The sequence below is a fragment of the Antrostomus carolinensis genome, unplaced genomic scaffold (assembly GCF_000700745.2).
Source record: "Antrostomus carolinensis isolate BGI_N321 unplaced genomic scaffold, ASM70074v2 scaffold14449, whole genome shotgun sequence".
Lineage (NCBI taxonomy): Eukaryota > Metazoa > Chordata > Aves > Caprimulgiformes > Caprimulgidae > Antrostomus > Antrostomus carolinensis.
Window position 1 is genome coordinate 1 of NW_010339329.1, and position 14535 is coordinate 14535.

General features: G+C 39.8%; 1 protein-coding gene across 1 annotated transcript in view; it reads left to right on the forward strand.

Moving 5' to 3' along the window:
- Positions 1 to 1037: 1037 nt before the first annotated feature.
- LOC104531035 (ADAMTS-like protein 1) overlaps positions 1038 to 14535 on the forward strand; it is a gene marked incomplete at its 5' end in the record, with an annotated part of 32151 nt that continues 18653 nt past the window's right edge. The window contains 3 exons of the mRNA XM_010175805.1: positions 1038 to 1195; positions 12009 to 12120; positions 12733 to 12871. Of these exons, the coding sequence (XP_010174107.1) occupies positions 1038 to 1195; positions 12009 to 12120; positions 12733 to 12871 (409 nt within the window). The remainder of the gene's footprint in view (positions 1196 to 12008; positions 12121 to 12732; positions 12872 to 14535) is intronic.

Here is a 14535-nt window from a genome sequence, read left to right on the forward strand (position 1 = left end):
TGCAGAGTTGTTTCTCTCACATATTCACACTTCTCTCTCCCCAGCTGCAAAGTCTGCAGGTTTTTTTCCTCTTTCCTTTTTTTTTTTTTTTCTTAATTATGTTATCACAGAGGCATTACTGGTGGGCTTGGCCTTGGCCAGCGGTGGGTCCATCTTGGAGCCAGCTGGCATTGACTGTGTCAGACATGGGGGAAGCTTCTGGCAGCTTCTCACAGAAGCCACTCCTATGTCCCTCCTGACCCCACCCCACTACCAAAACCTTGCCATGCAAACCCAATACAACATGCTGCAAAGCATAATCTGGAGTGATGGGGAAGCTAACTAGATGATGGAACAGATCTACTGTCTGACCATTGATGTCCATTTAATAAAGGATTTAATGTGCTTATTATGATTTAACAATCAGGAGTAACTGCTGCCAAACTGTATCTGAATTAATGTCCACTTTTGGGAGCTGTGAATGCAGAGAGAGCCAGAGGGATAGCTCAGGAGGGTTCAGCACTCACCTTCCCTTCCTACTTCACTGGAGTGGATCAGACCACTTCTGGAGAGAAGACTGGATTGCTGTCAGTTAATTGTCTACTACAGCAACATGTGGTTAGCGACCTACCTTTGAACTGAAAGAGGGAAGAGCAACTTAACAAAGCCAGCACTCATGGGGCAAGGTCTGAGTCATGCTCCACATAGGAGACTGACTTACTGAGAGCGAGTTAAATGACAGCAAATATGCCTAACTAGGAATGGATTAATATGTCTGGAAGAGTGTGAAAACATGACCTATGGGTTAGGAGGTGAATGCGGAGCTAGAAATTTAAGGGTTGAACAAAGCCAAAAAGCAGATGGAGGAGAAAAAAGAAAAGTAACCTATGGAAAAGTGAATAAACTGTGGAAAAGAACAAAAAAGTTGGTTTATCACTAATTTAGGAGGCAAATCTGTACTACCACTGTTTTGTGTTGTTTTCCTTTTTCTGCTCTCACTTACTATTACTTCAAATTATAATGCTCTAGTTTCCTGTCAATTTGTTTGTATTTGTCAGATTTGGAAACTAAGGCTCTCCAAGGTGTGAAGAGTGAAAACAGCCTCAGCTCTACAGGATCCTTCCTCGTGGAGAATTGTAGCATAGACTTCCAGAAATTTCCTGACAAGGAGATATTAAGAATACCTGGGCCTCTCACTGCAGACTTCACTATCAAGGTGAGGATCATTGGTTATTGACCTCTTAGACCAACATAAAGTAAGACAAGATGCATTAGAAAGATGTGAGAGATTTTTCTAGGTCTTGATTTTTCAGTAGACATTTACCACAAAGCCTAGTCCAGGCTAGCTCTTGCATTCTACATTAAATTCTTTATAGTTAAAAAGCTGAAGAATGCCTCATTGGACATTCCTCAGGAAAGAAACTGAGTTTATGCCAAGAAAGGCATACCCAATGTGTGCCCTAAAGAGAAAAGATGAACTCATTACAAGAAAAGGCAGATTACTTTCTGTATGTACTGCTGAGTTACATATAAATCAAGGGCATGCAGCTTGCTTTGTCTGTGACAAGCAAAAAGAAAGAAAGTCTGGATCTTTGTCCCGTAATTTGTGAGATTTATACTAGGGTAATTCCACAGAAGACTGTAAGGGAGTGGAGAATGGGGTCCTCAAGCTCCAAATAAATGGGACGACTTTGCTTGAGAAGTCATGGTGTCATTTTGAAGTTCTGCTTTGTGTTGCACTGGCAATAAGAATAAAATTGTTTCCTCCCATTAGAGCATTTCTGTTCTTCCAGGTAATATAAAACACATTGCTGGAAGCAATGCACACATTCTGTAGGAAAACACACATACAGAAATGAACACTTGGGGATTATAATAAAACAAATCCTTTTCCAGTAGGTCCAAGGAACTTGAAGGATTTCAGCTGTAAAACTGTAGAGCCTGTATCATGTCCAGAACTACATAAATTTTTCACTGTGGGCCCCAAAGGTAGATGACTTTTACCTTAACTTAAAGCTGATGGCAGCTAGAAGTTAGAAGTTTGAACAGTGAACAGGAAAATACAATAAGTGATTGGGTTAGGTTAAGCTGGGCTGGGCTGGAATGGGCTAGCTTGGGAAGTTGCAGAGCCACGTAGACTGGCCCTGTCCATCTTGGTATGTTAGCAGCACAAAAAGCAAGCTGAAATTATCAGGACTGGTTCACAAGGAGAAACCTGACCTGAAGAATGCATTCCTTTCTCTCTGAAAGTCAGAATAAAAATGCCTTAATAAAACAGACGCTGGTCAATTCAAAATGTCTAAAACGCTTTTACCCGTGTTGCAGGTTATGTTTAGATGATGAACATCAGTGTAATGTAAGCAGTAATGCTCACTTTGCATTATTTGTGCTGTCTATGGATTTAAGGCAGCCTGGTTAGTTAGAACATACCTGTTGGGGACAGTCGGTCATGTGGACCAATGGCCTTGAAATGGTAACAGGAGGGTTGGACGGTGTTACCACGATTATCTTCTATGACAGGGAATATACCTTTGCTGCTTGCTTTTCCTCTCTGTCACAGCAAGGTAAGAAGCGCTGGCTAAACTGAAGGCAGTACCCTACTTGTATGCTGACTGTTTGGCCAATATGAGTGTATAAGCTGGTTAGGCATAGGCAGAACAGACACTGCTGAGTTGAGATTAAGCTATTTTAATAGTTCTGCTATGTGTTTGCACCTTTTGAAAGACAGAGTAGTGTGGCTCAGCAGGTTTTAATTTATTGGCCTATCCGTTGTCTGAAGTGGATATAGAAAAATGCACAAACAAAAACCCTGCTCACAGTTGTAGGATCTTTTCTCAAGTTAACATTAGATTTTGCCTTGGATCAGACACTTAAAAATTCCTTGCATTTGAATCAGTTAGTTTTTTAATAAACAGCTACAGAAGATACTTTAGATATTGCTTCATGCAACAAGGCTATTATTCATTACTATTTAATTACTTTTCTAACAAAAGTTTTTAGCTTCTGGATATTTCATTTGTTAGATTTTGCTGGATATAGAGGTGTACATACAAATAAGGCTAATACAGGAGTACCAAAATGCAGCATACCTCTCAGTTATGTCAGACTTCACAGATGCTTTCCATATTTACCATAGCCATGACTATTTTGCTTTCAGCTTGTGAAGGTAAAGTGCTTTCCTTTAAAAAAACAGATGAAAAGCTCCTCTGCGGTATTAGCAAGTTTTCCTTACAAAGTGGGATCGTGGGTGTCAAGATTTACTTTCCTGGGACAAGGCAGGTTTTATGCAAACAGATCTAAATTAATTTATAGATGTAGCGGAACTCTAGTTTTAGGATCATTGTCTCCAGAATGACTGTTATAATCCTTTTCAATTGACCCTGAATGGTTTTATTCAGAGAGGTTAAGTTATACACGTGGATATAATTCAGAAGCAGAAAGTCAGTGTGGGACTTGTCATTTGAGTTTCTTTGTTGGTGACACAGAGTGCTTTAATATTGCATGAAGAAACCTCATGCTGCTCCCATAGGAGCTGAATTGTATAATTGCTAGATTTCTTGACTTTGTAATAGGCAGCGGTACGTTGATGTTTTAAATACAAAATTCTGAAGAGTTCATGTGAATAGAAATGCCTTTTTCCTAAAAGAAAAAAGTGTCATGTTTGATATAATCCTGGTGAAATGAAGGCTAGTTTCATCTGGAAATCTTTCTGACTGACATCATGATCTCAAGAACATAGTGGTAATATCACATAGGGGAACTTTCTCTTTATTGTCAGAGCTGCTGTTGATCTACTGTGTTGTCAAGGTCACATAATCACCTGCCTGAGCTAAAAAGTCTCCTCTGTCAATATTGTCCATTTCCGACATAAAATAGAGAAAGGTGAAGTGGCCATCTCATGGCACACATCTGCACTCCTTTGAGCAGGATGAATCAATACTGTCAGATGGGGTCTACAGCTGATAATGTAGTGTTAACAGTCATCACCGGTTGACTATTTAAAGCCATCAGCACTTCAAATAAGAACTACCTGAGTTACACGCTTACTGAAATAGCCAGTAAGGATTGCCAGGGAAGGGTTAGGACTGATAAAACACAGCCTATTAGGATTTATTTTACAAGCTGTGGTTTTCACATAGCTAGAGCCCTAGTGCTGTGGCTCAGGTGTGAGGCAGCAAAGACAGTGGGTTTAAAACAAGGTCTAGTAGAGTGTATTGTCCAGGCTTTGGGCTGGTTTGGAGGAGAAACCACTGTTGGCATAGATCTAGACTAGACTAGGTTTATGTTGGTTTTCAATCCCTGGTGTCAAGATGAAAGTTTGTTCATAGGGACTGCATGGACCAAGATCTTTGCATCAGGGGTGTATAGGGTTGGATCTCATGAATGTGTGTCTGGAGGCTGTCAGAGGTATTTGGATTAGGACTGGATTTATATTGATGTTGTCTTCTGTAGTGCTAGGGCTGATAAGCTTTGGTTAGGGGCTGCTGCCAGAGGACACTGACTGGCTATTTTTTTGCGATGGTGGCTGGAGCTAGTGTTGGATGATTTAGAAATGGTGTGGACTGAGTTCCCTTGAGCAGAGTTACTGCTGACATTAGGATTTTGGACACCAGTTGTCCAAAAAGTCATTAAATAGAGCTTAAAACTGGATGCTGAGTTACACAGAGCACTAAGCTAGCCAAACAATTCTCGTCTCATTTGTGATCTAGCACTGGCAGAAACTGCTAGTGAGAGAAGTGCAATCGATTAGACTCCAGGTTAACAAAGAGAATAAGGTTGGGGTTTAGCCTAGACTTCCTGGGACTTGCAAGGGCATGCAGGAGGTGATGCTTGTATAGGCAGCCAGCTGGCAGAGAGGTTGATGGGACTTGTCAGGCTAGGGCCAGGACTGGATTAAGTAATCACTTTTTAACCAGGAGCGTATAGTGATTTACCTTGTGAAATGAAATAAAAAATTACTTCAATACTTGCTTTAGGGCAGAGGCCAAAAGATGCAAATCTGCTCTAGCAGCAAGGTCCTACTGTTTATGGCTGGCTTACTGTTGGATTTTAGAGATAGTACCATATGAAGATTGGGGGAGATGACAGTAAGGGTCTTCAGTGCAGTTTAGTTCTGGTGCTGGAAAAGGTTTTCAGAGGAGATTATGCCTCATATTCAGGAGAAGGCTGCATGTCAGGCAAGAAGTGGTGAAGGATCTAGTCTTGTAAGCACTGGTAGATCAGGCTTAGGATGGTGCTCCTGGGCGTAGATGAGCTAGAATTAAGGCTGAATGTGCAGAAATTACAGAATCACAGAACCACAGAATTGTAGGGGTTGAAAGGGACCTCAGGTGATCCCCTACTCCAACCCCCCTGCCAAAGCAGGTTCACCTACAGCAGGTTGCACAGGAAAGTGTCAGGGCGGGCTTTGAACATCTCCAGAGTTGGAGACTCCACAACCTCTCTGGGCAGCCTGTCCCAGTGCTCTGTCACCCTCACAGAAAAGTTTTTCCTTAAGTTTGTGTGGAACTTCTGGTGTCCCAGCTTTTACCCATTGCCCCTTGTCCTGTCACTGGGTACTACTGAAAAAAGCCCGGCCCCATCCATTTGGCCCCCACACTTTAGGTACTTATAGACATTGATAAGATCGCCTCTCAGTCTTCTCTCTCCAGGCTGAACAGCCCCAGCTCTCTCAGCCTCCTCTCATATGGGAGTTGCTCCAGGCCCCTCATCATCTTTGTGGCCCACCACTGGACTCTCTCCAGAAGATCCCTGTCCCTCTTGAACTGGGGAGCCCAGAACTGGACACAATATTCCGGATGTGGTCTGAGCAGGGCAGAGTAGAGAGGGAGAAGAACCTCCCTTGACCTGCTGGCCATGCTCTGTTTAATGCACCCCAGGATACTGTTGGCCTTCCTGGCCCCAAGGGCACACTGCTGGCTCATGGCCAGCCTGCTGCCCACCAGAACACCCAGGTCCTTTTCCTCTCCAGCAGGTCAGCCCCTAACCGGTACTCGTACATGTGGTTATTCCTCCCCAGGTGAAGGACTCCACAGTTGCTCCTGTTGAACCTCATCAGGTTCCTTTCTGCCCAACTCTCCAGCGTGTCCAGGTCTCATTGAATGGCAGCACAGCCTTCTGGTGTGTCAGCCACTCCTCCCAACTTCGTATCATCAGCAAACTTGCTGAGGGTGGACTCTATCCCTACATCCAGGTCATTGATGAAGATGTTAAACAAGAACGGACCCAGTACTGACCCCTGGGGAACACTGCTAGTTACAGGCCATTGGAATATAGTCCCTTCATCATAAAACAATATTACCTCTTGAGATTAGTCTTCCTGGAGTCACTTCTGTAAAGTGCAGGTTGGACTCATCTGGAAGTGCTTCACTGTAGCACTGGCTTTTGTCAACCTTTGTTTGCATTCAACACTTTTTTCTTAGCAATAGTCATAAATATCAGCCATTCTGATTTCCTGATTTCCAAAAAATATACAATCGTTGTAATAATTTCTAGGTAAAACTCTTAAGTAATGATCAGCCTGAAAAGAGACCTTTTAATTGTTTATCTTGACAAGATTTTGTGATAAGTTCAGAAAATTTCTACCCTTTCTCTCCTATTTTGACAAATGTGGTAAAATTTCTGGAAAGCCATGTAGCAGTCTTTCTGAAAACAATGTACAGATTCTCTTTCATATTTACCTTTGTTTCCTTTCAATATAACTTATTTCACTTAATAATTCTTAATACACAATCATTCTCCTAACCAACATATTGCAACTGTAAGTACATTGGAACTGCAATACTAGGTCGAGCAAAAAGTCTGCTTCACTCAGATTTCTGTCTCAGAGAGGAATTGGTTTCACATACTGAAAGAAAGAGTGCCCTCTGCTTGAAGACCCTCCTTCTTGACCGTCATGTTGCATCTAGACTGTTGTGTCTAATGACTCAAATAAGCTTTATCTTTTCCTGTAACTTTTTTCTGGATTCATGTGTAAAATCTATTTATTTCAAAAATCAGTCAGTTTTAAGAACTACAAATCTTTGGTGCCAACCTTGTTTAGTTTTCAACATTTTAACTTTTTTTTTTTTGTGGCTAGCTTTGCCTTTTTATTTTGTTTATTGTGTTTTTATACAGTATCTATCTAACAGGATCCTATTTTTTATACATTGATTTCTTAGGTATTGCAATGATTAAATTAAGGTTAATAAATATTCTGCAGTGGGGATTAATGTGGCTTGCTCAAAGGCAAATTCTCTTACCCTGGAAGCATGGTGTTGGTCTTGAAATGGTCTTTCCATACGTGAGTGGGGTGATATGTGTGGTATCCACAGAAGAGATGCAGCAAGATTGCAGCATGGTGAGCAAGTAAACAAGCTGATCCAGCACAGTACTATCACAATCAAGGGACATGAATCCAGAAATGGACAATATACATGTTCCCTCGAGCTCAAAGGCAGAACTCTCTTCAGCATTCCAAGGGAACTAATAGGAAAGTTCAGAGGAGACATGGTGTAGTCCTGTGTTAGATAGTATGCTTGAAAGCCTTCAGTATCTCTCATTATTTTCATTTTTTGTACTTTTTATATTATTTTAAACAAGCTCATAAAAATTATTTTCCCTCCTACTTCTACTTCATGAACAAATTATGAACAGCAACAAATCTCTTGCACATCCTCCTTTTTCAATGTAAGGTATGACTACATATAAACAAGATTATTAAAGCACTCTAAGTAGAGAAAGTATCATACAAGAGCTTTGTTTTTACTGATATAAAAAGCACAAATTTACGTTTGCCACATGGGGATAGTTCTCCACATCCTCATCCCCAGTTTCTTTGTATGTTACTTAGGAGACTTCAACACTGAACTTTTCATTAATAGATCGAACCAAATGATTCGGGATTTCGCACTCGCAGAAAGCATTTGCAATAAGAATGTGGAAAAATCCATTAGAACTTTTTCAATAAGCATAGTGGCATAGAGCTAGATCATAATCTACCAGATCAAATTTCATAAGACAAAAGATGGTATGCAATAGTGATTCCCCTTCCCTTTTCACCTTCTAGGACACAAACACAGAAGAAATAAAAGGTGTCTTTCCTTTTCCCCTGACACACACAATTTCAGATAATGGGATCATCTTATTGAATACACTTTTCATGGTTTAACCCTACAATTAACAGTGATAATTGCTTGTTATAAACAATGCTAGTTATAAACTGTTGATTAAATTTCACAACCCCCCAAGTAAACTTAGTGCAGTTTTGTAGGCCAGGCCATGTGTTCTTCAGTGAACATAAACAAATGGTTCAGGCATATGCTTCCAAAATCAAGCATCAAACATTTGGGCTTTAGGGGACTTTGCATCTTTGGTTGGTTTTATGTGAACTAATCAAACTTTGGGGCTATAGGAAAAATAACAACACAAAGGTAAAGTCAGTTATTGCAGTCTCTTGGTCATAGAACAGATCAGAATAATTCGAAAAGATTATGCTGCTTTTATGTTCGAATTAGAAGGTCTGTTGTTTTTGCTCAACTTTCTGTGGGTATCTCCAAGATCAATACCTCATTTTATCAATCACAAACTTCACCTGAGTAGCAGCTTGTGCTTATGTTTCACTGTGCCAGACAATCTTTTACAAAATTTATTTTAAAAAGCAGAGCATGAGCAATGGGGTATTTTCAAGATCTTTCTACAAGAAAAAAAGATATGTCTGTTGCTAGTGACTGTAGGCTAGACAGTCAATTTTTGATGGATAGTCTGAGGACTCTAATTTTAACTAACTCTTAATAAGACTAGTGATATCCTCTTTGGTTTTACAAAGTGGTGAGAGCTACTCTGTTGTTCAGAATAGTCCAAACTCCCCTGGAGCATAAAGGAAGTCAAGGATGATCTCTAGGGGATTGCAGTGCACAAATGCAGGGCTGCAAGATCTGAGTACTTCTGCTGTCTGCTATTAATAAATGTAGATAGGATTTTATTTGCAAACATAATGAATGATTTCCAATTTTTATGGTTCAATGACCTAAGGATGCGAAATTCAGTTAGAGGACTAACTAAAGATTCTCAAGTATTGACCATGTCTTTTTAGAGCTGTGGCATTTCTCATCGCGAGTAGAGTGTTACAAATAATGCGTGGGTAAAAATTTCACTGTACTCCAGATCAGAGTATTTCAATGTGTGGAAGCTGGCCCTATGCAGCAAAACCAGGATATTTCTTAAAACATTAGGTTATCAAGTCTCACTTCAAGATTTGCAAGACTCAAGCAGCCACTGATGTTTTCTCCTGGATCAAGATCTTAGCTTTAACAAACTGTCAAACAAAATCAAAAAAGAAATTTTTGCTGTGTGGAATCACCGTATATTGTTCCTCTTCTGTTTACAGTACTCCTTAAAAAAATAAATGATACTGTGTGCCTGCTTCTTTAATTTGCTTGTTTTGTTTCTATTTAGCTCGTGGCTGTGGCTCATTGTAATACTTTCCTATCTGTGACTGTATGAGTGACTTCCACATTAGGCTGGAAAAGATGTATATCTGTCTTTTCTCTGTGTCCAAACAGACACATGATTTTGCAGACATGCAGGAATAGTCTGTAGGGAGAGTAACTCTTCTGTCTTCTTTTTTTTTTTAATGTGAACTTTAATAGTAGGCTCTGTGTGAGCTCTTGGTCTGTTCTTAATGATTCACTGAAGACTGTACTGCTGAGTAATCTTCTGCATTTAAGAATCACTGATGATCCTTAAAAAAATAAAGAGTAAGAAAGAGCAGAATTCTCCCCAGTGAATGCTTTTTCTGCACACTCAGATCAGAGACCTCCCCGAATGGCTTCCAGCACAATGGAACATGTTTCCCAAGAGTCCATGAGGCTTTCATGAGCCCAGAAAGACCCTTCTGAAGTGTGTGATTAATGCAAGAACCCCGCACAAGGAATTAGGTACCCTGTTTCTTACACATAGACTGTATTTTTTTTTCCTGTTGGGAATTTGCATCAGTGTTTACTTTAATTAGAAAAGGGCAGCCTTAGTCTTGATGGGCCAGATCTCTTACACCCATCAACATATCCTGCAGTATTTTTGCCTTCCTCCTTCTCTTCAAGATATGCTTTGATTTGTAATCATGTTTCTGTCCATCTACAGGGGAAAACAAAACAAACAACCTAGATTATGTGATTCAGCTCAATTTGTCATTGTCCTGGTTTCAGCTGGGCCTTGAGCAAATTTTCTTCTTAGTAGCTAGAACAACTCTGTGTTTTGGTTTCAGTATGGGATTTGTTATGAGAAGAATGTTGATAATAGTGGTTTTAGTTATTGCTAAGAAAAATCAAGGATGTTCTGACTTCCCTGTTTTGGTAGTCTGCAGGTGGAGAAGAAACTGTGGGAGAGCATACTAAGATTAATAGACTCTGACTGTCATTTGGATATGCCAATGGGATATTCCATATCATATCACGTCATTTGCAGTGTATAAATGAGGTTTGGCCAGAAAGTTTTCTTCCTCTCTCTCACTATACCAGGATTATGGTTTCACTTTTGGTATTGTCGCTGCTCTGGGATCTCTAGACAGGGAATGGGCTGGGCATTGGTCCACAAGTGGTGAGCAATTGCACTGTGCATCACTCATTTGTATATTCCATCATTACTGTTATTATTGACATTATTATTTTATTTCAATTATTAAATTGTTTTTATCTCAAACCACGAGTTTTCTCACTTTTACCCCACTGATTCTCTCCCCCATCCCATCATGGGAGGGTGAGCGAGTGGCTGTTTGATGTTTGGCTACCAGCCAGACTAAAACCACCACAGTCATATTCTTGCTTTTGTTTCACAGCCTACTGTTTAACAGTATCTCTTAGTGTCTGGAAAGAGAGAAAAAGAAAGGCAGATTGAAAAATGGTGTTTCCAAAACAGGGCAATTTGTTCTAAATGTGAGGAAAGGAGACAGTAATGAAACATTTTAAACAGTCTGAAAACAAGTACAGGGAGGATGGCTCCTGAGAGTAAGAGTAATGACTTGGAGAAGGGTTCTTCTGTTCCGGTGGTGATTTGGCAGTTTTCTCTCTTGCAATAGCATTATGCCACTGATGTAGATGCCCAAGCAACACCAATGCGTTATGACAAATAATCAACTAGGAGAGGCTTTTAGTAGCAGCATTGTTTTTCTTCCTTTGCCAGCTGTTCATCAAATGCTTAAAGGTAAGGACAATGGATACCTTGCAGAGATTTTTAAGTCCCCATAACTGTATTAATCACCACAGCTATCAAACAGGAAGGATTTTTTCCTGGGCCAGGTGCAAGTGGTACTGCTTTAGCAGTGTGCAGCTCTCCTTTCTTATTGCACTCGTTGCACTACAAACTCTTGTTTTCCTGGGAAATACATTCAGCCCATGAAGCACTGGAAGCATAGTGAAGCTCAGGTGGCTTAAAAGTTGGCAGTATTTGTAGGTACTAAAGAGTGTTTTCTGAACATGCATTTAGCTACAGCCAAGAGTCCATGCCTATGACTGAAAGGAACATTTTTGCAGCCAAAATAAAGTGAGCAGGTCAGTTTTATAATAGTGACAGTACCACAAAGAATAATGAAAAAGAGACCTCACCTCAGAAAAAAAAATATTGAATTTGAATTTTTGTACTTTTGTGTTTCTCACAGCACGGCCTCTCATTTTTTACTCTGAATGATCTAATATTGTATACATGGTCTCAGAGGGTGTTTGGGAAATATTAAAGATCTAAAATCCATGTCAATGAGGCAGGGACAGCAGGGATTGGTAGGTAATTTTCTGGTGGAATAAAGATCAGTCCAAGTCCTCTGTCTCCATAAAATTATTCAGTAGCACTAACCATGTATTTACCACGCATTCATTATTTCAGAACAAGGTCTCAGAATGGTCAGAAATGCTACTGATTATTTATAATTTTCCTATTGCAAAGTATCTCTGGTAGTTCATGTAGCTGCAAGACGTCTCAAAGCTGTGAGATGCATGTGGCAGAATGCTTCTTCCCAGTATCTATGTCAGGTTCACTCTTTGGCGTCACATCTTTTTCAGATCCGCTCTGCTGGTGCTGCTGACAGTTCAGTTCAGTTTATCTTCTATCAGCCCATCATTCACCGATGGAGAGAAACTGATTTCTTTCCTTGTTCAGCTTCCTGTGGAGGAGGTAAAGAATTACCACTGTATTCTAGAAAAAGTCATCTGCACACAGGATCTGTCCCAGCTGCTGCACTGAGATTTGGACCTTTAAAATGGGCAAAAACTGAAAATCAAAGTAGTTACATCTAAAGGAAGGGAGGGATGTAGCAAAAGTGGTAGTGGCCTGTAGATTTTTTAGTATCATATCACGGTCTGTACATAAAGTACATTTTAATATCCACATGACTGCATTTAATGCTACAGCTATCAAACATAAGGGCTGGTGGGGTCTGGGCCTGCTTTGGAATCACAAGATGTCTCCATTTGCCCCCATCCCCACCTGCACCTTTAGCTGAACTGAAACTGAGTGTATGATTCTTGGTGACCAAGAAACCCTGGCCTTTGTGTTTTCTTTTTGCTCTAGGCTTCTGAATTTTTATTTGACCACACTGGTTATCTTTTGTTTCCTACTACTTATGATTGAAATTATTTTCAATCTGGTCTGTAAAACAGCAGCTATTACGTCCAAAAGTGCTGATATTGTCAGTTTGCTTTTTACCAAACCAGACCTCAGACACACTTCAGAGAGAGACAGGAAGAACATCACATCACATACTGTTTCTTTCACTGTGTATTGCAGGTTATCAGCTGACATCTGCTGAATGTTTTGATCTGAGAAGCAACCGAGTAGTAGCAGATCAATACTGTCACTATTATCCTGAAAATATCAAGCCAAAGCCAAAACTTCAAGAGTGTAATCTGGATCCTTGTCCTGCAAGGTCAGTCAGCTCTAATTTTAAAAGAGACTAGGCTCTAAAGGAGTAAAATAAAGTAGGAAAATACTCTGTCTCTGTTGCTCACAGTGTCCTTTAGCCTCTAATTCAAGCTCTTTCTCTTCCTGAGGATGCACGTGTAGAAAAAGACCTCTATTTAGCGTGTCCTCATTGCAAGGACTGATTTGAAATGGTTGTTTCTTCCCCTCAGATTTTGTTTTGCCTCAATATATGTTATAAATTGTGAGAAAACAAATTGTCCATGATGCCATCCCATGATCAACACCTGCCTCTTAAATGTTAGTGAGTTGGTAAAAATTCTCTAGAGGTAATAATGTTTTTGGAACATGGTTGTCATCAAAATTAGAGGGATTAATTTTATGGTTTTTTTACATTATCTCCTTAATAGAAGCATACTTGCAGTTCCGGAGCTTGTAGGAATATAACCCGGGAATTTGTTCTCATTATCAATAGTCTTTGGCCCTGCACAAAAGACTCCTCTCTGCTACCCTGCCAGGCATTCTTCCTCTGAAAATTGATAATAAGAAAGCAAGATCATGTTCAGATTTCCCATGTATAAGAAATTGAGCAAAAACACAAAAAGGACCAGTCCTTTGTTGCTCTGACTCCCCTGAACTTCAGTGGAAATCAGTCTGAAGCCGCTCATAAGCAGCAAGCATTTGTGTAATCTAAACCTTTTGGTTCTCTTGTGTGGCTTTGCTAAAAGGTGGTTAAGGGCAGTTAAGACTAGTCTAGCAGGCATATGTGCAAGGATGTCCTAAAGCCATTTTTTCACCTGTTCCTTTCCCTCTAAATTAGTTTTGTGCCAAGTTTGACAAAGCAAGTTCAAGTAGATGTCACCTGAAAAATTGCTATAGCCCTTCAGACTGCTGGAGGTTGCCGTAGAAAAAAGATGTCCTAGCCAGGAGAAGAAGGATGCTTTAGGGATTTAAGGGGTTATGGATTCACCCGACTGAGGATGATCGCTCCCCAAACCAGGGATACCAGCTTTAGGCTAGCTAGGCATTATCAGGGTAGAACAAATCACTTCAAGCCAAATATAGTTTTTACCTCTTCTAGAAAGTTTTCATAACAAATCTGGAGTTAACACTCAGGTTTCTTTGTCACTGATGACATATTTATCCTGAGTGTATGTCAGTTTTTATTCCTTTGTTCCAAAAACCACATTTGTAATGGTAATTCTTGTAAATAATTAAAAACCAGAAATGTTCTGATGTAGTTTAAACTTGAAGTGAAAGTATCACAGAACTAAAAAGTGGAAATATCAAATCTCAAAATCCAACATTATATCAACTGTATTAGACGTTCTTTAAGTTACATAATTGATCATGTATTTCATTAGGATGAATTAAGGATATAATAATAAGAATGCAGCTTAACTAGGGCTTTGTGAAAAGTATTTCCTGTTGAGCACGTACTCAGAAGTGATTTTTCAACTTAGAGGTTGCTTTCCTGCAATGCAACAAGACCATTTTCTCCTTTAACAATATTCTGTCAAGTTCAGTATCTGGCTTTTCTTGTCTTAGTACTTTCCACCCAAAATAAATAAATAAATAAATTTATTTATTTCTCAGATTATTTAAATATATTAACAGTTGCAACTAGAAACCTTACTATAATAAAGTTCTTGTATTTTTCCCTCAGTGATT